The sequence below is a fragment of the Gymnoscopelus braueri genome (assembly GCF_963280865.1).
Source record: "Gymnoscopelus braueri genome assembly, chromosome: 11".
Taxonomy (NCBI): domain Eukaryota; kingdom Metazoa; phylum Chordata; class Actinopteri; order Myctophiformes; family Myctophidae; genus Gymnoscopelus; species Gymnoscopelus braueri.
The window spans coordinates 25,291,023-25,316,731 of NC_137613.1; the positions used below are offsets into that span (position 1 = coordinate 25,291,023).

At 43.3% G+C, this 25,709-nt stretch overlaps 1 protein-coding gene across 1 annotated transcript in view; it reads right to left on the minus strand.

Moving 5' to 3' along the window:
* Positions 1–20,137: 20,137 nt before the first annotated feature.
* plekho1a (pleckstrin homology domain containing, family O member 1a) overlaps positions 20,138–25,709 on the minus strand; it is a gene marked incomplete at both ends in the record, with an annotated part of 12,094 nt that continues 6,522 nt past the window's right edge. Inside the window, 7 exons of the mRNA XM_080442605.1 lie at positions 20,138–21,008; positions 21,710–21,816; positions 22,295–22,442; positions 22,596–22,684; positions 24,399–24,743; positions 25,296–25,397; positions 25,519–25,623. Of these exons, the coding sequence (XP_080298731.1) occupies positions 20,138–21,008; positions 21,710–21,816; positions 22,295–22,442; positions 22,596–22,684; positions 24,399–24,743; positions 25,296–25,397; positions 25,519–25,623 (1,767 nt within the window). The remainder of the gene's footprint in view (positions 21,009–21,709; positions 21,817–22,294; positions 22,443–22,595; positions 22,685–24,398; positions 24,744–25,295; positions 25,398–25,518; positions 25,624–25,709) is intronic.

Consider the following 25,709-nt stretch of genomic DNA (forward strand, 5'->3'; position numbering starts at 1 on the left):
GATAAAATCGGAAGGAGTAATATAAATAGATTTGTTTTACATAAGTCGGCCTCCTGGTGGCGCTATAAAAGGCAGATGTGAAAAATGCATTGCAAAGGTTTTTCATTGACCTCTAGGGGGTGCACATACAGAGTTTTACAACAATCGGTGCAGTTATAGGTAAAAATATGAATCGGCCTGTTATAGCGCCACCATGAGGCTGATTTGAAAAATTCCAAGTGGCATTTCTTCCTCTGCATAGTGGGAATGTGCGTGCAAACTTTCATGGAAATTGCATGCTGTGTTCATGATTTGAGGCATTTTGTTCAAAACGGAGCACTCCTTTAAACTTTGGAAGCCATTTTTAGCCAATCAAGATGGAATTTGAAAATTCTGAAAGACCAGTTTTGTTTAATGACTATAAAGATACTGTGTACCGATTTGCGTGACGTTTGGACAAAATCTGTAGGAATACTGTGAAAAAATGTGTTTAGCAAAAAGCGGCCTCCTGGTGGCGCTATAACAGGCCCATGTGAAACATTTGGGGCAGAGGTTCTGAATTGGCATCCAGGGAGTGTGTGTGCACAGTTTCGCTGCAATCAAGCCAACGGTGCCGGAGATTAGCTGTTCACAGACGGACGGACGGACGGACGGACACACACACACACGGACGGACGGACGGGGGGCAAAACATACTCTCTCGCCATGCCTTTCGGCCTGGCGGAGACAATTATAGGAGCTAGGGCCCGGATTTGAACACGGAATGTCTGTGCTGGGGGTCCAATCATTGGACCACTACTCCATCGATCACTCACATTCAATAGATGTGTCTGGGTCTTAATAATCTTGGAGGGTTCTTTTGTTTGTTAGCTTCAGTTATCAAAGTTGAAATACTTCGGCATTGAACTAAAGGAGGACTGGGATTTGACCATGGAAAGACTGTGATGAGAGTCTGCCCATTAGACCGCTACACCATCACTCAGTCACTCTCGGCAGAGGTCTCTTAGTACTGTTGAAGAGTTCTTTTGTATGTTAGCCTTCAATTAGTCAAGTTTAAATACTCCAGCATTTAAAGCTGCATTATCTATCCTGTTTAGTGCTTTTTTTTAAAGGTTTATTGTTGGGCTTTAATGGATAGGACAGTAGGTTGACAGGACATGGGGAGTGACATGCAGGAAAGGCCGTCGGGAACGGGACTTGAAACCATGACATGTCAAGCCAGATTCAGTATAGGTGCCTGGAACGCTACACCAGCAGCCCAGGCCTTGAGTTGTGCTTTTGAGTTGTTGTTTTGTACTTTAGCTGGCAAAACATTAAAATACTCCAGCATTTGGTTCAACTACGCATCCGTAGCCTTGGACTTAAGAATGGAAACTCTCGGCTGAAAGACTGAGTATTACTACACCATTACTCAGTCAATGACTTAGTACTTTTGAAATGTTTGTTTATATGCTAACATTGAAAAATTCACAGCCCTTTTGCATTCCACTACAGTAGGTCTGATATCCAGTTTGAGCATTTAATAGTCAACTAAACCATCAATGCAAAACCGTTTGATGTATAGAAGAAGTTCTCTTCTAATTAAAACCAGCTAAAACCAGCTAAAACTAAGTATATTGTGTTAATGCCGATACTTTTGTACTTTTACTCAAGCAAATTTTTAATACCAGACTTTTTCTACAGTGTTTCTAGATTGTGGTATTTGATTACTTTTTAGAATGTTCGAAAGCTTAGTAGCTACTAAATAGTATGTGAGAAGCATACTTGGGCCCGTCCGAAATCACATGCTAACATACTATTTACACACACTTAACAGGTGTCCGCTAGTGTGTTTGAACTGAAGTGTTCGTTTGGAACAAATGTAACTACAGTAAAAGCCTGGGACTAGAAACATGGAAACTCTGTGTTGAACGAATACACACTGACTAGACCATGTTAGTATCATTGTTAGTCATGGTCAGTATCATGCAGGTGTTTCCAATTGTGCTCTCCTCTTTATAGTAGCATCCTGTACCTGCATGTGAGGTCAGTAAAGTGCAAAGCGTTTCACTACAACACGGTCTCATCCATTGTGTCAGCAATTGTGTCACAGCAGCACTCAGTGTGCTACAGTGACATAACGACCAATTGGCAGATGGTGACTTTAATCCATGCCCATGCATTTGTCTCCTCTGTGGGTTGGTATACTGATGTGAAAATTATTGAAGCTGATGTTCATTACATTTGGGATTGTAATTGTGATTTTCATTTTTTTAATTTGGTGTGCACATCCCGGGGATGGACTAGTAGGACTATATAAGATTCTCCTCTTCTCTGTGTTACAGTGTCGCTGCTTTTCTTGCAGTAAATTCGGTGTTGAAGGTTTTTTTGGAGAGAGAACCTGGCGGTGCACAGACTCCAAACCCACCTCCCCCAAATCCTCTCATTAGAAACATACCAAGCCTTATGAATTTCACATGAAGACATAGATTTCAGTCCTCCTCCTTGCACATGAATTTGGACAGGATTAAAAAGCAGATGATTGGTTCTGGTGTCTACTTTTCAATATATGGGTGCAAGCAAATTGAAAACTGGTTGTGAAATATCTTCTCACAGATTCAGATTTCCTTTATTTTTCAATTCCCTATGCACTTTAATACATGCAAAAAAGAAGAAGTGTTTCCCGCTAAAGGAGCCCAGATCAGGCCTGGACGGTCCAGGTACCTAGGCTCAATGTAACCTGATGCGGGTTCGAGTCCTGAGCCGACGACCTTGCTGCCACGCCCCTTCTCTCTCCCCATTTCCTGTCAGCCTACTCAACTTATCAATAAAGGCAAAAAAGCCCCCCCCAAAAAAAAGGAGCACCAGATCAAAACAGTGCTTAAGTCAAAACAGTGAAACAGGCTGTGTGTGTGAAGAAGGAGAGGGATCTCCGGTGGTGCTGAAGATCTCCCAGCACCACCAGTGATATGGTGGAATATGTCCTGCAGGGATGCATGGCACTTGGCAGCTGTCTGATCTGATCCAGGATCTGATCCTTGTACTCCTTACTATTGGTTAGTTGTAATGTCACTGAACCAGGATCTGATCCTTGTACTCCTTACTTATTGGTTGATTGTGATGTCGCTGATCCAAGATCTGATGTTGAAATGTCTCATCAGATTAAGAGGAGTGGAACCATGTGATCTGTGTTGACCTTTCACAGCGGGATAATGGGTGATTGATAGCTGGCTAAATGGATTCTGATTGGGGGATTTGGAAGAAGCAGGTGGAGCCTAGGGGGTGGTGTGTGTGTGTGTGTGTGTGTGTGTGTGTGTGTGTGTGTGTGTGTGTGTGTGTGTGTGTGTGTGTGTGTGTGTGTGTGTGTGTGTGTGTGTGTGTGTGTGTGTGTGTGTGTGTGTGTGTGTGTGTGTGTGTGTGTGTGTGTGTGTGTGTGTGTTTTTGCGTGCATGAATTTGGGGAGAGAGGGGGGTATCCCAGGAGACCAGTAACAGACAGGGGGGCTCGCTTGGGTAAGTTGTTATGCAGGGAGGGGGTGGTGCGTGTGTGAGTTTGTGTGTGTGCGTGCGTGCGTGCGCATTTAGAGCCGTTAACAGCTGCTAAATCTGGGCCTCTGGAAGTGTGATGCTCAATTAAAGGACAGTTTACTATTTAGAGGAGGGGAGAGGAGAGATGCCCTGTCAGACAGACAGACAGATTGTCAGGCAGTCAGTAAACTGGGTCAGTGTGTTATCTTTTGTTATTTTGCGTTAGATGTGGTGTTATCCTATTATCCTATAAAACAGAAAAACCTCGGTCCATCTGTCCACCCTCAGTCCATTTAGTCTAGCGTAGCCAGGCGATCAAACATCGTCAGAGGGGAGTCAGTGGCTCAGGAGGTAGAGGGTTCCCAATTCGATCCCGGGCTACCCCAGAGTTAGCGTCAAAGTGTCCTTGAGCAAGACACTGAACCCCTTTGCTCCCGACAAGCAGGTTGGTGCCTTGCATGGTTTCCTCCGCCGTCAGTGTATCAATATGTGGGTGAATGTAATGCGCCTTGGATAAAGGCGCTATATAAATGCATCATTTACGATTTACAGACACTACAGTCCATTCATCTCCTCAGCCAATGGATCTGAACTTGCACATTAGCACTGACCATTGGCATATGCTACGCTGGGCAAGAACGGCTACTGAAAGTGTCTAGGCGGAAGTACAAGAAGTCCCAAGTTAGTTACGTTTTGATGCTCTGCAGATCGGCTTACATCTTGCGTTGGTCGTCTCTGTGTCTCTCTTTGTCTTCACTACCCACCCCCAACCCCTCAGTCTGCCATACAATTTAATTCAGAGAAGACAGATGAAGAGATGGAGGGATGATGGGGGGGATGATGGGGGATGAGGTAAAAGGAGAGAGCTAGATGGAAAGAGAGAGGAGATAAGGAAGAGAATGAGGGATGGAGTATGAACCAGATGCTGCAGGCTGTTGACGCTTCTCTCTCTCTCTCTCTCTCTCTCTCTCTCTCTCTCTCTCTCTCTCTCTCTCTCTCTCTCTCTCTCACACACACACAGCCCTGAATCAACCTTGTATGTTAAATCTGTCCTGTTTTAATGGGGAGAGAAACATTAACTCCAATACATCTCTCTCTCTCTCTCTCTCTCTCTCTCTCTCTCTCTGTGCACCCTCTCTCTCTCTCTCTCTCTCTCTCTCTCTGCACCCTCTCTCTCTCTGTGTGCACCCTCTCTCTCTCTCTCTCTCTCTCTGTGTGTGTGTGTGTGTGTGTGTGTGTGTGTGTGTGTGTGTGTGTGTGTGTGTGTGCGTGTGTGTGTGTGTGTGTGTGTGTGTGTGTGTGTGTGTGCGACTGCGCGTGCGACTGCGTGTGCGTGTGTGTATGTTCCTACCCCCTACTGTGTGTTAGGGAGGAGAGAAAAAAGGAAAGAGAAATATAGAGTGCAAGCAATATTAAGTGCATGGCAAAGGGTGATACAGTCAGTAAGAGCAACATGGCACATGCAGGTATTTAGCCTTCATTTGGACAGTGTTGGGGAAGCTACTTTAAAATGTACTCAAATATGGCCATGGTTGGGCCAGCGACAGACTGATCCATGACAGGTCGAAACAGAGTAAAACACCCGATAGACTGATCCATGACCAGTTGAAACGGTTACATGTCATTGTTCCGACATTACTAACCCTATCCCATTCCCTAACCCTAACCGCACGCGGAAACCACGTAGTCGGAGTAGTGGGATGTCGGACTTATGAGCAGTCACCGTTGAAACAGAGTAAGACACCATGCGATAGACTGATCCATGACATGTTGAAACATGTTGAAACAGAGTGACACCAGGCGATAGACTGATCCATGACCAGTTGAAACAGAGTAAGACACCAGGCGATAGACTGATCCATGACAGGTTGAAACAGAGTAAAACACCTGGAGATAGATTAATGAAACATGACAGGTTGAAAGGGAGTAACAAACCAGACTATACCCTGCTGAAAAAAACAGCAAAAAACAGCTTATGATGGTTGCTGGTTTTAGCTGGTCTTAGGCTGGTTTAACCAGTTTACCAGGCTGGTCTTGCTAGTTTGTCAGTATAGTTGATCAGTTGGTCAGCCGGGCCAGGCCTTGCACACAGATGGTCCTGAGTTCAAAACCAGCAAGGACATCTTTCCAACTTTTACCTGGGGCTTTTACCTTTATCTAATCTTTCAGTGAATACCACACAAGTTAACTGAATAAATAAGAACCTTCGTGGTGTAGTGGTTTAGATACAGGGCTTGCAACCAGAAGGTTCCCGGTTCAAAATCACCCAGGATGTTTTTCCAACTTTTATCTGACTCTTGTGGTCTGTATCTAATCTTTCACTGAAGAGCGTGCAAGAGGCTAGAGGAAGTATGAACCATGGTGGAGCAGTGGTTAAGATACAGGCCTTGCACACAGAAAGTTCTGAGTTCAGAAACAGGCAAGGAATATTTTCCAACTTTTACGTGTCTCTTTCACCTTTATCTAACCTTTCAACGAAGAACATGCAAGTGAACAGAATTAGGATGAATTACAGTGGTGCAGTGATTGAGATACAGGGCTTATAACCAGAAGGTTCCCAGTTCAAATCCAGCTTGGAAATGTTTCCAACCTTTACCTGACTCTTGCACCTTTATCTAATCTTTGACCTAAGGGCGCAAAACAAAAGACAATGGAATAAGTACAGTATAAACCACAGTGGTGCAGTGATGAAGATATAGGACTAACAAACGGAAGGTTCCATGTTCAAATCCCAGTTGTCCCATATTTCAATGCTGTAGTACTTTGAAATGTTCAAGGCCAAAATACAAAAAAGCAAGTCAAAAGCACTAGAAGACACCTGCTGAGGGCCCAAAGGTGCGTTGGTTCTCAAACATTTTCATGTTCCCCAAATTGATATGTATATGGCCGTGGACGCCCATGTGAAAATATGTAGTGCAGGACCCCCCATAAGAAAGATTTATATTAAAAAAAAAAAAAAAAAAAAAAAAGCAAGATGCTATAGGACACCTTGACACAATGTCGAAACTAGGAATCGAACTTGCAACCTCTCCTTTCATAGGTAGGCGCCATTACTCAGTGAGACGCTGAGCTTTTGTTTGATACTTAACTAAATGCCCTCAGTTTTAAGCCATTTCACTGTATACCATGTTATTGTCCCTTACACCAGTAGGGATACTATACTAGTCCTGTGTAGTGGAAGAAATCTGGCATTAAAAGTGCTGTGCTGGGGTGGCCATAATAAGGATTTATTTAAAATGTGAAGTCTTCAAAATGTTGAGCAATTATTTGTGAGACTTGAACACAGGACCTTTAGGACATGCAAAGAGCATCTTTTCTCAGTGAGCTATTGTGGTGACTGCTAGAACAGCCAAATAGATTTTTAATAGATTCATCACAAAAAAGACAGAGGATACAAGAACTAAATAATGTTAACTGCATATTTTGATATGTATTTTGTTGCAGTAATTAAGGAAGTGAAGGGACAGTGGGAGTTACAGTGGTTCTTCTTCTTTAATCTGAAGCATGTTTTCAACACCACACTTAAAAGCACTAAAGAAACATGTGGAAATGTGTGGAGGTGCCATAGGCAAGCGAGTTCTGGCGTGGATACCTAGGCGACCTTGTGAACAAGGCCAAAGCAGGTTCAAATCCTGCCTAGGCACTGAAGCACATACTCATCGATGTACTCTGTTACCCCTGGTGTACGGGGATGCAGTACAGTGGGGCCGGGGAGCGGTTTAGCGCCCCGGTGTTTCCACACAGTAAAACGTGGTGGTTATGGAAAAAGAAATGACACCTATCTGAACTTTTATGTAATCACAATTAGGTGAAGTCACTTCCTGAACTGCACTCCTGCATGGGTAACCAGATTGTATAGGGACACACATGGGGGTGTAACGTCGTGTTGTCGTGATTCTAGGAGTTAATAAAAGCAACTGAAAGACTTGCTTTGTGTCTTGGTTTAATTCAGGTTGTTGCACACTAAATATTTAACTAACACGTTGACGCACAACAGTTGTTGTATGGAGGTAGTGGTAGGAACCTATGTGTGTGGGCCGGGAGGAACAGTTTAGGTGACGGACCATTCATTCATCATCTGAAGCTACTGAAAGGATTCTGGTCTGTTAACTAAACACATTCATAGAGTTATTATTAAACACATTCATAGAGTTATTAAACACATTAGTAATGAATAGAGCCTGTTAAACGGAGGCCTTGAAGAAGGACGGTTTGTTGAAAACTAAAACGGATGGTTATCTGCTATAGCTAGTATGGTTAGCATCACAACGCAATGCTTAATGAGTCTTCCAGTTTAGTAGACCTTGTATTGTGAATTTGTACTTCCATGTACTGATGTTCTCATGTCTTACTAAATAAAGTACACTAACTTTAACGTTTGATGACATTAAGACCTGGATTTGTATCTGTCTCACTGACTGACAGCATAGAGGCTAGTATGCTGCAGTGGTCACACAGCACTAGCAGCAGCAGCGTACAGGTAAAAGTGCCTTTTATTTTACACATAAACGCCACTAAACACATGTAACATTGTGTGTTAAAACTGCCTGTTTTTTTTGGTCAGCTTTGATCAAGGGAGGACCATGCTAACGAAATGTTGCGCGTTAGCATCGTCTATTTAAATAAGGGTTTAAAGGCTCTGTGAGGCCGTTTATAACATGGTAAAGCAAACGATTTTATGCTCACTTTATAAATGCTGGTGAATACAGTGGATTCGTTTTTAGATCGACCTGGGATTTTATAATTGTGTACTGGGCTGTCTGCAGCTTGGGCTTAAAGCTAACAACAGTCCATGTTAGACAAATGTAATGATTCATAAATATACTCACTGATCACTATCGTGCTCCTTAGAGTGTTTAGCTTAGTTTAAGGGTCTGATTTGTTGAAAATAGCTGACCAACAAGCTTGTAGATCAGCTATTTTCAAATAGCTGATGTATAGGGTTTATAGTGGCTATAGCTGATGTTGATGCTATATAAAAAATACAAAATAAAAGTCTGGGGGCCCTGGGGGTCCCCGGACCCCAGTCTGAGAATCACTGTGCTCTTGTATAGTGTGATTACAGGTCAAATCACTAAACACCGAAGGAGAGCTGTGTTGGTAAAGCCAGGTTATTTATATCTTTTCATACATTTTCATGCAAGTTTGGACATATGGTGTCAACATGGCAAAAAAGCACTGGTAGTCGGTACACCTGGTTTCTGCTAGGAACAGGGTTCGATTCCCTGCAGTGCTGTGCTTACTGTTTCACCTTTGTCCTGTTGTGTATGTTTACATTAAATGTTAGCACTCAATTCATTGATTCATAATACCTGAATGCACTTCTTATTATAATATATCAAGCAGATAGCCCTGTGATTACAGACCAAAATGATGGCGATTTATAAAATACCTTGAATTAGATAGGGTTTTCATTGTGTACATTGCACTGTAAATTATGTCCCACAGAAAGTAATGCTCACTCATGCACTTTGATGTCATTATTGAATGCACGTCATCCTGGCTTGAAACCTCGAAATTTAGGAACATTATTTCGTTTTTATTTATCATGTACAATTATTTCATTCGTTTAGACCTATTTATGTTTGCTATTAGCCTACAGCCTATATTATGTGTGCAGTGTGCTTGAGATACATATATTTTGTAATAACCTAATAGCACAATATTTCGCATGCATCCATTCTTCTCAAAATTTCTCTCCTTCTCCCTTCTTACAGTCCAATGTTCCACATCTTTAGCTCACAGAGGAGCAGTTGTGTCTAGTTTAGAGACACCCAGGCGTAGTCGGGTCTTGAACCTGTGACCTTCTGCTCACCAGACAGTCACTCTGCCCATTCACCTATGGCTGTCTGTTTGATCACTGTGGTTCTCAAACATTTTCATGTGAAGGACCCCCAAAGTGATGTATTTGGCCACGGACCCCCATATGAAAAGATGTAGTGCTAGACAGATTTATATAAGATTTATATTTAAAACCTTTTAGAAAAATTGTCAAGGAACCTTCTTTTTTGTTGTTAATCAAAGCAGATTGAGGACTGTAAGAAGACTGCAGTGCAGGGAGGCAGCAAATAGCTCAGCCTGTTAAGAGGCTGTCTACATGAATCAGAGGACGTGGGTTCAAACCCCACTCTACTCTTTAACCTGAGGCTTTCCTTTGCTGGCTGACTTCCAGGAGAACAAGTTCAAAGCAGCACAGAAAGCAGTGTTAAGCGCGCTGGACCAGTGGCGCAGCGGACTAGTCCGCAGGATACCTTGCCGATGGTTGCTCCATCGCTCGGTTCAAATCTCGTGTCGGGTCCTGAAAAATAACCCATCGATGCGTAAGCAGTGGGGGCGAGGGGGGCCGTGTCCTCCTCGTTGTTTCCAGATAATAAAGTGGTGGGGTTATAGCGAAAGAACACCCAGCCAGCTGAAATATTATAGTAGGATTAGAGAGAGAAAGGGGCGGGGTTAGAGAGATGAAGGGGTGGGGTTAGAGAGCGGAAGGGGTGGGGTTAGAGAGCGGAAGAGGTGGGGTTTGATAAAGGAAGGGGTGGAGTTAGAGAGGAAGGGGTGGGGTTAAATGAAGGAGGAGGTGGGGTTAAATAAAGGAAGAGGTGGAGTTAGAGAGAGGAATGGGTGTGGTTAGAGAGAGGAAAGGGCAGGGTTAGGGAGACAAAGGGGTGGGGTTAGATAAAGGAAGAGGCGGAGGGGAGATAAAGAGAGAACTATATAATAGATGATATAACAAATTATAATTTATAAATTTGTTACTAGATATTATAATATGACACCTATATCCGCGGGAATTTACTTGAGCAAAAATCCTGTGTGGGAAACATCCTGCGGACGGACCGGAAGTAGGAATTAGCAGCTCAGTGTGTTTACATTTGCCAGCAGAACGTAGCGTCACTGGTCGCATCGCTACAGCTACGTTAATATAATATAGATATTATGTCATGTAATTATCTAGCAATAGATATTATCTATTAGAATTTGTCACTCTCCAACCTTTTCCTCTCTGTAGCTCCTCTTCCTTTATCTAACCCCACCCCTTCGTCTCCCTAACCCTGCCCTTTCCTCTCTCTAACCACACCCATACCTCTCTCTCTAACTCCACCTCTTCCTTTATTTAACTCCACCCCTTCCTTTATCAAACCCCACCTCTTCCTCTCTCTAGCCCCACCCCTTCCTCTCTCTAACCCCACCCCTTCATCTCTCTAATCCTACTATAATATTTCAGCTGGCTGGGTGTTCTTTCGCTATAACCCCACCACTTTATTATCTGGAAACAACGAGGAGGACACGGCCCCCCTCGCCCCCACTGCTTACACATCGATGGGTTATTTTTCAGGACCCGACACGGGATTTGAACCGAGCGGTGGAGCAACCACCGGCAAGGTATCCTGCGGACTAGTCCGCTGCGCCACTGGTCCAGCGCACTTCACACTGCTTTCTGTGCTGCTTTGAACTTGTTCTCCTGGAAGTCTGCCTGCAAAGGAAAGCCTCAGGTTAAAGAGTAGAGTGGGGTTTGAACCCGCGTCCTCTGGTTCATGTAGACAGCCTCTTAACAGGCTGAGCTAATTGCTGCCTCTAAGCACTACAGTCTTCTTACAGTCTTCATTCTGCTTTGATTAACGACAAAAAAGAAGGTTCCTTGACAATTTTTCTAAAAGGTTTTATATTTTTCTAAAAGGTTTTAAATATAAATCTTATATAAATCTGTCTGGCACTATATCTTTTCATATGGGGGTCCGTGGCCAAATACATAACACTTTGGGGGTCCTTCACATGAAAATGTTTGAGAACCACTGTGATCAAAGATACAGCCATAGGTGAATGGGCAGAGTGACTGTAGACACAACTGCTCCTCTGTGAGCTAAAGCTGGGGAACATTGGACTGGAAGAAGGGAAAAGTGGAGAAATTTGAAGGGAATGGATGCAATTCTAACCAAGCTTCATGTAAAATCCTGCTGCAAGCAATTATGTATCCGAATATTTTCAAAAAGCACTGAAATGTTAAAACTAGCGTTTCTAAGAAGGGGAGGTATGGATCCCAAAGATGTGACACAGATGATAATGTAAACATACACAACAGGACAAAGGTGAAACAGTAAGCACAGCACTGCAGGGAATCGAACCCTGTTCCCAGCAGAAACCAGGTGTACCGACTACCAGTGCTTTTTTGCCATGTTGACACCATATGTCCAAACTTTCATGAATATGTATGAAAATATATGAATAACCTGGCTTTAACAACACAGCTCTCCTTCGGTGTTTAGTGATTTGACCTGTAATCACACTATACAATAGCACAGTGATTCTCAGACTGGGGTCCGGGGACCCCCAGGGCCCAGGGTCCCCAGACTTTTATTTTGTATTTTTTATATAGCATCAACATCAGCTATAGCCACTATAAACCCTATACATCAGATATTTGAAAATAGCTGATCTACAAGCTTGTTGATCAGCTATTTTCAACAAATCAGACCCTTAAACTAAGCTAAACACTCTAAGGAGCACGATAGTGATCAGTGAGTATATTTATGAATCATTACATTTGTCTAACATGGACTGTTGTTAGTTTTAAGCCCAAGCTGCAGACAGCCCAGTACACACTTATAAAATCCCAGGTCGATCTAAAAACGAATCCACTGTATTCACCAGCATTTATAAAGTGAGCATAAAATCGTTTGCTTTACCATGTTATAAACTGCCTCACAGAGCCTTTAAACCCTTATTTAAATAGACGATGCTAACGGCACTTTTACCTGTATGCTGCTGCTGCTAGTGCTGTGACCACTGCAGCATAATAGCCTCTATGCTGTCACAGTCAGTGAGACAGGTCTATGCTGTCACAGTCAGTGAGACAGATACAAATCCAGGTCTTAATGTCATCAAACGTTAAGCGTTAGCATTGTGATGCTAACCATGCTAGCTATAGCAGATAACCGTCCGTTTTAGTTTTCAACAAACCGTCCTTCTTCAAGGCCTCCGTGTAACAGGCTCTATTCATTACTAATGTGTTTAGTTAACAGACCAGAATCCTTTCAGCAGCTTCAGATGTTGTTGATGATGAATGAATGGTCCGTCACCTAAACTGTTCCCCCAGGCCCACACACATATAGGTTCCTACCACTACCTCCACACAACAACTGTTGTGCGTCAACGTGTTAGTGAAATATTTAGTGTGCAACAACCTGAATTAAACCAAGACACAAAGCAAGTCTTTCAGTTGCTTTTATTACCTCCTAGAATCATGACAACACGTTACACCCCCATGTGTGTCCCTATACAATCTGGTTACCCATGCAGGAGTGCAGTTCAGGAAGTGACCTCACCTAATTGTGATTACATAAAAGTTCAGATAGGTGTCATTTCTTTTGCCATAACCACCACGTTTTACTGTGTGGAAACACCGGGGAGCTAAACCGCTCCCCGGCCCCACTGTACTGCATCCCCGTACACCAGGGGTAACAGAGTACATCGATGAGTATGTGCTTCAGTGCCTAGGCGGGACTTGAACCTGCTTTGGCCTTGTTCACAAGGTCGCCTAGGTATCCACGCCAGAACTCGCTTGCCTATGGCACCTCCACACATTTCCACATGTTTCTTTAGTGCTTTTAATTGTGGTGTTGAAAACATGCTTCAGATTAAAGAAGAAGAACCACTGTAACTCCCACTGTCCCTTCACTTCCTTAATTACTGCAACAAAATACAAATCAAAATATGCAGTTAACATTATTTAGTTTTTGTATCATCTGCCTTTTTTGTGATGAATCTATTAGGCTGTTCTAGCACGCTGTGAAAAGATGCTCTCTGCATGTCCTAAAGGTCCTGGGTTCAAGTCTCACAAATATCAGTTCAACATTTCTTTTTTAAACAAATCCTTATTATGGCCACCCCAGCACAATCTTTTCAGATGGAGGACTAGTATAGTATCCCTACTGGTGTAAGGGACAATAACATGGTATAGGCCTACAGTGAAATGGATTCAAACTGAGGTCTTTTTGTTTAGTATCAAACTAAAGCTCAGCGGCTCACTGAATAATGGTGCCTGCCTTTGAAACAAGAGGTTGCAAGTTCGATTCTTGGTTCTGACAATGTGTCAAGGTGTCCCCAATATCTTGCCAAATTTGGAACACTTCTTTTTCTTCAAGTTTTAAATATAAATCTTTCTTATAGGTGGTCCTGGCACTACATCTTTTCACATGGGTGCCACGGCCATATACATTTCAATTTGGGGGTCCTTCACATGAAGTTCTTTGAGAACCACTGATAATACAGAGACAGCCATAGGTGTATGGATAGAGGGGCTGCCAGATGAGCAGAAGGTCACAGGTTCAAGACCCAACCCTGGCAGTATGTCCCTTCACTTACTGAGACTAAATACGGTGTGGGGAGTACAGACATGCATATTGATGATGTAAATGTTTAACTCTGTTACACCTAGTAGCCTGAGTTAACTTATAAAGTAAGTTCGAATAAGGCATAAATCCATTTAAATAAACTGAACTCAGTGTTTCATTTAGAACGTGAATGAGCCAACAGGGACACAAGTACTGGGGGGGGGGGATCCATAATTAAGTATAGAAATTGTCTTTGCTTTGAATTGTTCTTTTGGACTGACCAGCAAAGCCCAGCTTAATTTTTTACAATGTATTTGATATTACCTTATACCTTTATATTATTTAATAAATTATGCATTTCATCCTCTATATATTGTCCAGCAACCTTTATGATAAAGGCGAAAAAAGATAGTAGACCCGTGGGATTTTTTATAATATAAAAACAAATCTGTAATTATCAAACATCTAACAACAATATGAACTATAGTGTTAACAGAGTGACAATGACATATCACATATCACATCATATGATTCATGGTCACACTCTATTTCAGTAATATAATTAAATTGATTATATCTTATTGTATTTATTTCATCTTATTTGAATGCAGGGTCATTAAAATGAGTCCACATACAAACACATGTTGAATTAACTGTGGAAAAACTTGAAGAACAAGGCACTGGATTAAGTAAGCTTGGCTGTTAGCCTGGTCCCTACCAGGCTAACTTCACAGCTACATTTCCATGGTAACTAAGGTAGGATTGGGTAAATTTTCTTTTGTGAAATCGAGTCATGGATAAATTTATCCAGGGTGCTCTGGCTAAAATAATCTGGCAAGATAATTCAGCTTTCATGAAACCGATTCATCGCTAGTCCTGGCTAAATTAAGCCAGGATAGGTGTTAAATCCAGGCTTAACCGCTAATTCTGCTTTTGTGAAATAGGCCCCTGGTGACAGACTTACCCACGACAGGTGGAAAAAGAATAAGACACCAGACTGTATAGACTGATGAAACATGACAGGTTGAAACGGAGTGACACACCAGACTATAGACTGAATATTTTTCATTGCCGAAATTTGTAGTTTGTAGCTTGATGTCTGTGTGTATCTAATTTATATAGAAAACAAGTTAGAGCAAAAGAGTGACTCAAATAACTGGTGTGATAGTGAGTGACACATAGAATGAGTGAGAGAGATATTTACAGATTGATCAGAGGATAACAGACTTTGATTGTAAAGGATTTATTTATGTTATACAGAATAAATAACCTTGTCTTTCACAAAGCTAAAATATCACACCTCACACTGACCAACACACACTTCACGTTTATGTTCCAAAACATTCAGAAATATTACAGACATGAACAAAAATATTTTTGGAAAACCTATATTTTGGCCAAAGTCAAAGAGCAGATGTCCTCGGTTCAGTTACATGACCTCCGACCTTTAAAACACAACAAACTTCTGTTTTGTCTCTGAAGGACAGTTCTACTGGTATCTACTGGGCTCTACTGGTATCATCTGGTATCTACTGGGTTCTTCTGGTATCTAATGGATTCTACTGGGTTCTACTGCTATCGACTTAGGGCTGGGCAATGTGTCCAGATATCAAATATCACAATATCTTTAACCAAATACTTCGATATCAACATTGTGACGATATCGATATCTCTAGTTGGCTAGTTAATAGCCAAAAAACACTATAAATTAAATATCAATGTATTGCCCAGCCCTTGCTCACACACAGAGCATCATAACATGTCATATGTCTCAAAATTTACAAAACAAACAAGTGGCCAAAATACACACACATAGACCACAAGATATGTGGTGAAAATATATTTCCAAATATATTTTGGTAATTTCATTGCATACTTTAAAATCTAAAAAAAAATGAAATAACTTCTTCATCTCTGTACACAGTGTGTTAACTTAGCATGGCTCTCAACCTTTTCTGGATCAGGGCCACCTTGAAAATCTCAAAAGCGTCTGCGGCCCACCCATCTGACAACTCAGGGCATCATTTGATGATCGGCAATCATCAAGTAGGAGACTCCTACTGAGCAGCCACCCGGTCATCAAATGATTGGCTTAGGAATGCGACATAAGCAAAAAAATCGCCATGAATTCAAAGCTTCATGGCGGGTGTAATTGATAGAAAATAAGTAATTATTTGGGTGAACTATCCCTTTAAGTTCCTATTTATCGGTATCACAATAAAAACTCACTTTTTAAGGTTTTAAAGAAAAAAATACCATGGCATTTAAGTTTTACACAATAATTTTTTTTTGTGTGCTTTCTTAACTTTCTTTTCTTTGCGTTTTGCCAATTATTTGGGGGCCCACTTGCAGTATCCTAATTCCTCACGGCCCACCAGTGGGCCCCGGCCCACAGGTTGAGAACCAGTGCGGTACAGCGTGTTAACTGGTCCCAGTGGATGCAGCAGTGTTTGATGACAACACAACAAAGCTCTTTGGTTCTACTGTTGGAAGAAGTCAAGGTTCGAAAACATCACAGTGTTGCAGAGTACGGCAGTAACACACACACACACACACACACACACAGTCACACATATGCACACACACACACGCAAATACACACAGTATGTTGAGTGTGAGAGGTATAGGGATGGTAAATGGAGCGAGGTGGTTTTGTCCTATATTCACTCATCTGCTGTTTAATCTACCTCACTGAATCTGTGTGTGTGTGTGTGTGTGTGCGAGCGTGCGTGTGTTCATGCATACAGTATATATCTAATATCTCTATACATGCCTTTGCGTGTGTGTTTGTTCTTGTGCCTCACTGACCTACAATTCATCCTTTGACTCTCGGCCAATAGAGCGGCTGGATACTCTACCCATGTGACCGCAAACAGGAAGCCTGTGTTTCTATTCCTGTGGCGGGGAGACGGACCGTGCCATTGGGGCACTCCGCAGTATAGGAGCTGGGAAGTAATGTTGGATTTGATATGATATTCTGGTATTCATCTGTAGAAGAATGGACAGATCCTAGAATGTTACAATCAAACAGTGCTTTTACAAGAATCAAACACACAGGTCTCTTCTGGGTTATACAGATTCAACAGATTTTTAACCTCAATCCTCCCATTCTGTTAAAATATGACATAACACTTCCCAAAGTGTTCGGTCAGTAGCTTGTTCTCTCTGTGCTGGAAAAAAAAAACGCTACATAAACATGTACCCTGGGGCCCCAAAAACTGGTGGAGCTGGGTGGCTCCCAACGAACAAAACTCGTTAGGAAGCGTTATGTCGGATTTTCACAAGTGCTCCTTTCAATAGAACCGTAGTATTCAGCTTTAAACTAGCAGTACTGTGTCACCAGGACTTTATGGAAATGTCTTCATAAAGCAGCCAAAATGTATGATGACACTTTGACTTATGTACATCTTCAAACTGAGCTGGGGTCAGTTTTGTTATGCGTGTTACTGTTCACCAAGATGAGCAATTTACAATTTACGGCATTTAACAGACGCTCTTACCCAGAGCGACTTAAGAGTGCAAGATCAGAGTAAACATAAACCCTAGTCAACAAAAGACTAGTAAATAGTCACATAAGTAGAGTGCAAAGAGCACAGGAAAGACAGTCAGGCTACCTAGGGGACCTCTGTGCGTGCATACGTGCGTGCATGAGTGCTTGCGTGCATGTGTGCTCTTGTGTTCATTCATGCATGTATTTGTGTTTGCGTTAAAATGCACCTCAGTTACACCTGCATCTCAGGTCAACACACACCTGCTGTGCATAAACACACCCAACCACACATCAAGGAGTGTGTAGAAATATGAAACAAACCCAAACAAAATCAGAAAACATTCCTTTCATGAATTCCATTTGCTCTCAAGTTTTATCTCAGGAGGGAAATTAATATACAGCATATGATTTATTTTTATGAATAGCAACTTCTCTTAAGTTTTTCTCAAGTAAAAAACGTAGGAAGAAATTATGATTTAAAATGCTTTCTTATCTTAATCACTTAGCCCCAGCCCTTAGGTTGGGAATCACTGACACAGCCACTTAAAACATATATACATCTTTGTAAGAGGAATAGCACAAGTAGCCCATTTACAAGCTCACAAGTTTTTTTTATCTATTTTTGCTGAACGTTTGCCTATCATGACATGCCCAGATCCGGCCTGTGTTAGTGCTTTGCTCTGTTACACGTAACTCTGGCAGTGTTATTGCTTTAATCTGGAACTCTGTTTGTGTGTTAGGAGCCCTTTCCACAGAAAGTATTTTTTCGAGCTGCCAGTGCTTTTGTGCCATGCATTTCTATGGTAAAGATGTGCCGGAGCACTCCCCTTCCTAGTGCCGAGCATCATGTTTCAGCCCTCTTAGCGTTCAGCATTATTTGTCGGAGTGCTCTGGGTGCCTCCGGCAGAAAATAGTTCAACTTTTGGGAGAGGAGCACCGTTCATCAATGTCACTTTCCTATGTAGAGGCGTGGAGAGACACGCCCACAATCATTTAGCAGAGGCGTCTCGCTCAGTGCATGTGTAGAGCTGGACACGATATCCAAAGCTCTCCGTCGCTCAAAAAACGCGTTCGGTGGACGCAGCCCCTTAGTGCTTTGCTCTGGAACATGTACTGTAACTGCTGCTTGTATTAGTGCCTTGCTCTGTAACATAACTCTGGCTGTGTTAAGGGGGCTACATGCTACCAGCCACCGACCGAACTTTGTCCGTTTGGTTTAGGTGATAACTACAAAATGACGCCAATCTGGGCGGTCTCATAACTTTCGGACGGTGGTCACCTCGTCGCCACACCTAGATGTCTTTACTGACTGACGCTTGTGCGGTCGCTAAAAGGCGTAATTCATTCATTCAGACCAGGCTATTCTGTCAGCAGTGAAAGCAGTGGGTGGGAACAGACTGTACAACTTCCTTAAATCTCTATCTCTATTAACAGCCTATACTGTATGTACCTCCGTTACAAATTCCCCACAGCGAGTCCGCGGTTTGTGATGTCCAGGTATTAATTTAACCATCTGTTCCACTTCCAGCAGTGCTTGGGCGAGTCCCCACTCTCCACCAACAGCGCAAGCCGTAAGAGCAAGCGACAGTAGTACATAGTAGTAGTAGTGTGAAATGACTTTGCTTTCTTTTTTTTCGGTTCAGGGAGCCCAACCGAACCGTCAGCTTTTCTACTGGACTATGCTGTGTTAAGTGCTTTGCTATGTAACATAATGCTGGCTGTGTTAGTGCTTTGCTCATGTAACTGGCTGTGTTAGTGCTTTCTTTCCTCTGTGCATAACTCTCTGCATTTGCCTTAGGGAATAGAACTCACAACCCTGTTGGTGTCATGTGAGTTGTAAGTTTGTGTTTGTTTGTCACAAGGTTTCGAACCAACAGCAGTTATCATTGCAGTGAGAAGTAGTATTTACAATAATAACACAGAATGACACATCATAAAGAAGAAATACAGTATTCAAATTACCAGCCACCTCGTACCTGAAAAAAGCAAACTTGTGCAACAAAATTGCTTTCTGGCCTCATTGCTTCATCATCAGTCAACAATAAACATCGTTGTCACCTCTCTCTCTCTCTCTCTCTCTCTCTCTCTCTCTCTCTCTCTCTCTCTCTCTCTCTCTCTCTCTCTCTCTCTCTCTCTCTCTCTCTCTCTCTCTCTCTCTCTCTCTCTCTCTCTCTCTCTCTCTCTCTCTCTCTCTCTCTCTCTCTCTCTCTCTCGCTCTCTTTCTGGCCTCATTGCTTCATCATCAGTCAACAATGAACCCATTTTCTCTCATAGTTTCCTTACTTCAACACCAAGCACAGAAAGAAAGAAGAGATAAAGAATAAAAGTGACATCATGTCATAAGAATGTGAAGTTATCCTCCTTAAAACTTTTTTAGGGAGAAGAACATTTCAAGTGCACTGTGACATTCAGCCCGGAGACTGAGGAAGCTCATCTGATTGGCTAAAGCTGAGCCAATCACCTGTGGAGGATAAAAGTCTCGCCTTGTAAATGGCAAAACAGTTTTAAAATTCTGTACATTTCCAGCACTTTCCAGGCTTAGTAAACGCTCAGATTAATAAAATCTCAGAGCCTTTAAAGATAACATTGAGACAAAAGTTCTCAAGTCGTCACATTTTATCATCGCAGCCTGAGGGTAAAGTATACTTAAAGAATGTACGTTTAAAAAAACAATGTCAGATTGAAAAAAAAACGTACATTTGAAAAACGTTGTACGCTTAAAGAATGTCAGCTTAAAAAACTTCTGCCACAGGAAAACTTCATGAGCCTTAACATTGTATACTTAAAACCCGTATCAACAAAATTCAATAATCTGTCTTGGAAAAGAATGCTAATCATGCCATCTCTGATTGGTCGTCTTCCGGTGATGTTAGCAAAATGGACGGGTCCTCCTCTTCCTCCTCCTCCTCTCCCTCCGCCCCTCCCGCGGTGGCCATGGGTAAGCCGCTGTCCGTCTCCATTGATGGCGGGGTCGTTGGCGACGTCGTCGTCTTGTCGTAGGTTTGCCGACGCTGTCGCCTCAGTGTCCGGCTCTGCAGGTCCCTCACCTCCTGGAGAACCTCCTGCGCCTCCCGCCACGACATCACCGCCTCCTCCAGGAGGTGCTCCGCCTCTGCCCGCCTCCTCTCCACCTCGGAGTCCTCCTCGGAAAGCTGGCAGGGCCGGGAGGAGGAGGGCGGCGGAGGCGTGGAGCGCGGGGACGACGAGTCGAAGCTCCTCTGTCTGAGGAGATCCTTCAGGGAGGTCTTGGAGAGAGGAGACGCAGGGCTCCCGGGATGGGGCAAGTCGAACGACTTGGAGAGACTGGGAAAGTTTTTACGACTCCGCGACTCCTGAAAGCTCCTCTGCGGGAGGGGAGGAGACTCCGAGTCGCTGCTCCCACAAGGGGAAGCCGCCGCTTTCTGACACGACTCGTAGGACTTGGACACTTTGGGCGAGTCGCCATCTAGCCGGTCAGGCGGAGGAGAGGAGTCCATCTGTTGCTCCAGATCGCCGGGCGGGGCGGTGCTCTTGGCGCAGGTCGAGCGAGGGGAAGCTGTAACTCTCAGGACACGAGGAGACTCCATTGACTTCTGGGACTCGTTGCCTTTGGAGCGGTTCTTCTTGGCCCTGGAGCGAGGAGATTCTCGTCCTCGTTGTCGAGGGGAGTCTTTTGCTCGTAGACGTGGAGACTCGCTGCTCCTGCTTCTAGGAGAGCTAGGTGACCTGAGGACAGACAATATTTTTTTTAGCTTACTTTAGCTTAAAGTAATGATGAGCATTGGTAGAATCTTGGGTTGTACCGCTACCCAGACAGAAGTCACACATTGTCCATCGTCTTTATCTGTTGCTTCTGTGCTGTGATTGAGTAACCAAAAATGCACTTGTTCTATGGAGGAAACAAATAGTCCTGGTACTTCATTTGGGGAATGCTTGTTTTCATGCTATGTTACTCTTCACAGAAGGTCTCCAATCTAAGTGCAACAAAGGTAAGTCACCAATAGCAGTGTAACGCAAGCTGCCAATAGGCAACATAGGCAAGACATCACTTTAAGCTGTTACAGAAAACAATACTGACAGAAAATGTCAGTATTGTCTTCCATATTTATGTTAGGAATGTGTAAACTTAACTGACCAAAACAAGTGCTTCTGATTAACGGTATTCAGATTTTCAGATCGGTATCAGCCGAGAATGAGGGTGTCTATTCCCTTTTCAATGCGTTAAGACAACACCTACGATCAGCTCACAGTACTTACCACACAACTTAGTAGTTACCCAAGGCACGCTACTCATACGTGGAGTCGTCGGTGTCTGGAATCAAATCCAGAACCCAGAACCGAAGGCGAGTGCTCTACCGACTGAGCTACCCGGACACTAAATGACATGTACAGATACACTGAGATGAGAAGCAGTGTTGTGTTTCTACCTGGAGTGAGAAGAGTCAGAGCCACGGAGGTGATGGAGACGCGGGGAGTCCACTCCTCTTGGATAGGGACGCTCCCCTCCTCGTCCTCTCTCAGCCTTCTGGAGCTCCTGTGTTTGATGTGAGAAAACATGAACCCGCTGTTGCAGCGGTCCCATACCAACCTGTCTGTACTGCTGTTCCACCCAAAACAGGAGTTGTTTGGTTTTAAATATTGTGTTCAAATTAATACACTCTGGTCACCAATCAAAGAATGAATCAATGAATTCACCAACCCTCCATCCATCCATCCATCCATCCATCCAATTGTTGCTGACGGGTGGAAACCTTGTATGTCCTAAACCGTAAACTTTAAGGGAATGGAAAAAAATGTCCTGTGTTCCAGTGGGTCCAATGTAGTTATTATTTACTGACAAGCTTCACTTTCACTTGAAAAAACATTTCAAAAGTAGCAAAAATTGCTGATAGTACAATGGGTATTTTCACTATTGCGCAACACTGTGTAGAAAAATAAGTACAAAGTTGAAATACGGAGATACAAGGTTTCTGTCCACCAGCGACGATATATAACCACTTAGCTAACCATACCTGTAGTCTCATCTCCTCCAGCAGTTCTTGAGCTCTCTGCATTTTCTGAGCGATGAGGTTGTGTAGCTGACCAGCAGGCTGACCTTCAGACTGCTGACCTCCAGCCTGCTCCTCAGTGGGACAGCGTCGCTGGGCTGAACGTACTGGTCTGGAGGATTATATTTATATATATGCTATTTATATATTGTTATTATTAAGATAGATATACTAATAACTACTTCACCAGTTGACTAGGGTTGACTAGGAGAATAATGCAGAATATGCGCATCACTAAGCAGCAGTGTTTTGTTTTATTTCTTACCTGCAGGAAAGAACTCCATCCATGGAGGAACATCGACTTCTGCCCTGAACACTGACTCTCTTCCCTGGCTGAGGAGTTCTGGGCTGACCCTGAGGACAACACACCATAGTATACATCACTGTTTCTCAACCACTGGTCCATGGCATAATTACAGGTGGTCCATAGTAAAATGTTTTAAAATGTAATAAAGAAAACATATAGATTTATTGTACCTTTGTTAAATGTATGAAAATATGTTTAACTAATATTTTCCATCAAGTCCATCAAATTTAAGAAAACAAATAGGCATTGTGTGGGAAGAAAAGCTTAAAATGAAATATTGACTGTTACAGGCTTAATATACATTGCACGATGGTGTCGTGCACCGAAAATTGCTGATCTACAAGCTCACAACGTGTCACACTGTGAGCGTGTGTGTGGTCCTTGAGAATTGTTCAAAATATTCAGTAGGCTACTAGTGGTCCAGACTGTAGCTCAAAAAAGGTTGAGAACCACTGGTATAGACAGCTTCATCCAACCTCAGACGGGGTATGAGCACAGCTCACACTACGGGATAATTGGGGAGATTTTGGGTTGGGAATGCCACTGAATGCCCCAAATCTCCCTGACCCAAAACCTCCCCGATTGCTCCCGGTTTGACCCTCATCAGGAGCGATTATCCGGCAAGATTATGCTGTAGCTGTAGATTTGCTCACAGATATTCAGGGCCGCTTCGATGTTGATATGTTTGATATGCATCTGTCTGATTACATCACTACTGTCCGAGTGAGACAGTGGGAGTGACGCATGACAGAGAGAAACAACTACAAGGAGACAGATGTTCAATGGATGAGAAGACTTCTGACATGACGACCGGTCGAAGTTCGTTGGAGATCCAATCTTATTCAGGAGGCTTAAGATTTCACCTTTGAACTGTGGTGAGTTGGACAGCTGAGGCTTGTGGCAGGTGGCATTTGGCAAGAACACGTCTGCCTATATAACGTGTCTTCCCAGACATATCACAACCATGGAGTTTGCCACCACAAGTTCAATCGGATCCATTGTCCAATCTGCTTCCACGCGTGATCACGTGAGATGAGATCATGTATGTGAGGTCCTGTGTTGCTCAGCCAGGCAAGATAATCATAATAAAATCCTGTAGTGTACTGTGTGATGCCCCAAAATCGTTTTTAAATCTTACAGTGTAAGCGTTTTTACAATTATAGATATAGAGAAGAGAATCTTATAAGATTATCCTGTAGAGTGTGATGCAACCAGATTTCTATATGGTTTTAAAACTCCCGTAGTGTGAGCTGGGCTTTAGGCATAATAGTGTTTCCCCTACCACCGCCATTTCTGACAGGTGAACATCTAATGTCGATTTCTATACAAGAAGAACTAAGTGAACCGCATTTGTGTCCATACACTACGGCTTGGTTTCAGATAATGTTCGCAGAACCTAATTTGGGCCCAGCTCAAGAGCTGGTACTGAAGCTGAGTTCTGGCAACTTTAATAAAAATGTAAAAAAGTAGAGAGGAGGCACGTTGCGATGGTTTGTGAGCTTGTAGATCGCTATCTTAACTTTTTTATTCCTTTTCTTTAAATGATGTACTGTACCTCCCCCTTCAGGGGTGGTTCTGGTTGTGTAAACCAGAACGCCAGGGGTTGTGTAAAAAAAACTAACAAAAAACAACAACACAAAACTTCACAGGTTCTGGAAGGTTTGAGGTTATGGATGGTTCTGGGTTACCCTTCATAGTCGAAAGCGGACGTACTGAAATAACAATAACAATAACAATAATACTAATAATACATGATAATACCTGTCCCTGGTGTATGTGCTGGGCCCTGTGCAGATGAGGGGACCCCGCCGGGTGTTTGGGACCCCACGACCTCTCACTGCCCCTGGGCAGACTGCTCGTCTTCACCCTGACCTCTCTGCCGGAGGTCACGCGGAGCTTCGACACATCGGTACCCGCCCGCCGACGACCTATGACCCCTACGTCTCCGTAGTAACCCCCCCAGACTCCGCCGCCCCGACCCCCCTCCTCCAGGTCGACCCGGAAGCGGTTCTCCCACGACGCTTCCTGCTTCCCATCCTCCCCGAGGTCGTTGTCTTCCTCGGCGACCAGGTCTAGGGTCAACATACCGGTGGACGAACTGGATGCCTGCAGACAGAGAGAGAGATATTGGGCCTCATTCACAAAGCTGTTTCTACTATATTTTAGTATAGTTTTGCGACTAAGTAAAGACCCACGTGGGATTCACTAAAGGGTGTGTAAAGCCATGATTTGTACGGATAACAGGTGTATCAGATGATAAATCCCATCTGTTCGTAAATGCACGTTCATGTATGCCCCATTTGCATTGTTCCGCACCCCATTTAACACCATAAAAGGCAACATCGGAATAGCCAAGCTGACACCAAATTCACCATGTTGCAAGCATTCCTTACAAGTTCAAGGCGTCACTCGTCAAAAAGAAAGGATCTACAAGCTTACAACGCATCGCAATGCCATGACAGCTTGTAGAGTTGGCTTATTTGGAGAGCCCCTCACACAATGGATCAGTTGAACACGTGTGTGTGTGTGTGTGTGTGTGTGTGTGTGTGTGTGTGTGTGTGTGTGTGTGTGTGTGTGTGTGTGTGTGTGTGTGAGTGTGAGTGTGAGTGTGAGTGTGTGAGTGTGAGTGTGAGTGTGAGTGTGAGTGTGTGTGTGTACCACAGCCAGTAGGTGTCCTCTGGTAGGAAGTCTTCTGATTTGGGGGATCCGAACTCTGTCTCTGGTTGGATGAACCAACACACTGTCTTCTTCTACTGTCACCTAGATACATTGAGAGACAGACAGACAGACAGACAGCGTGTGATTGGGGTTAGGGGATGAATTAATGTAAGTCATTGCAATGTCCACAAAAGTTAGCAACACCGTATGTGTGTGTTCCTACCTCATCCAGAACATGGTTCTTGGCTCTAACAATGGCTGAATTGAGCGCATTTACCCACAATTCCTTCTCCTCTGGACTCACAGCCAGGAAGACCAGGTTAGGAACCTGAGAAACAGAGAGAAATCATCATCGTACAAAGACAAATGCTGTAGAATCTACCTGTCAATAGATGGGTAAGCAAGTAGAACTCA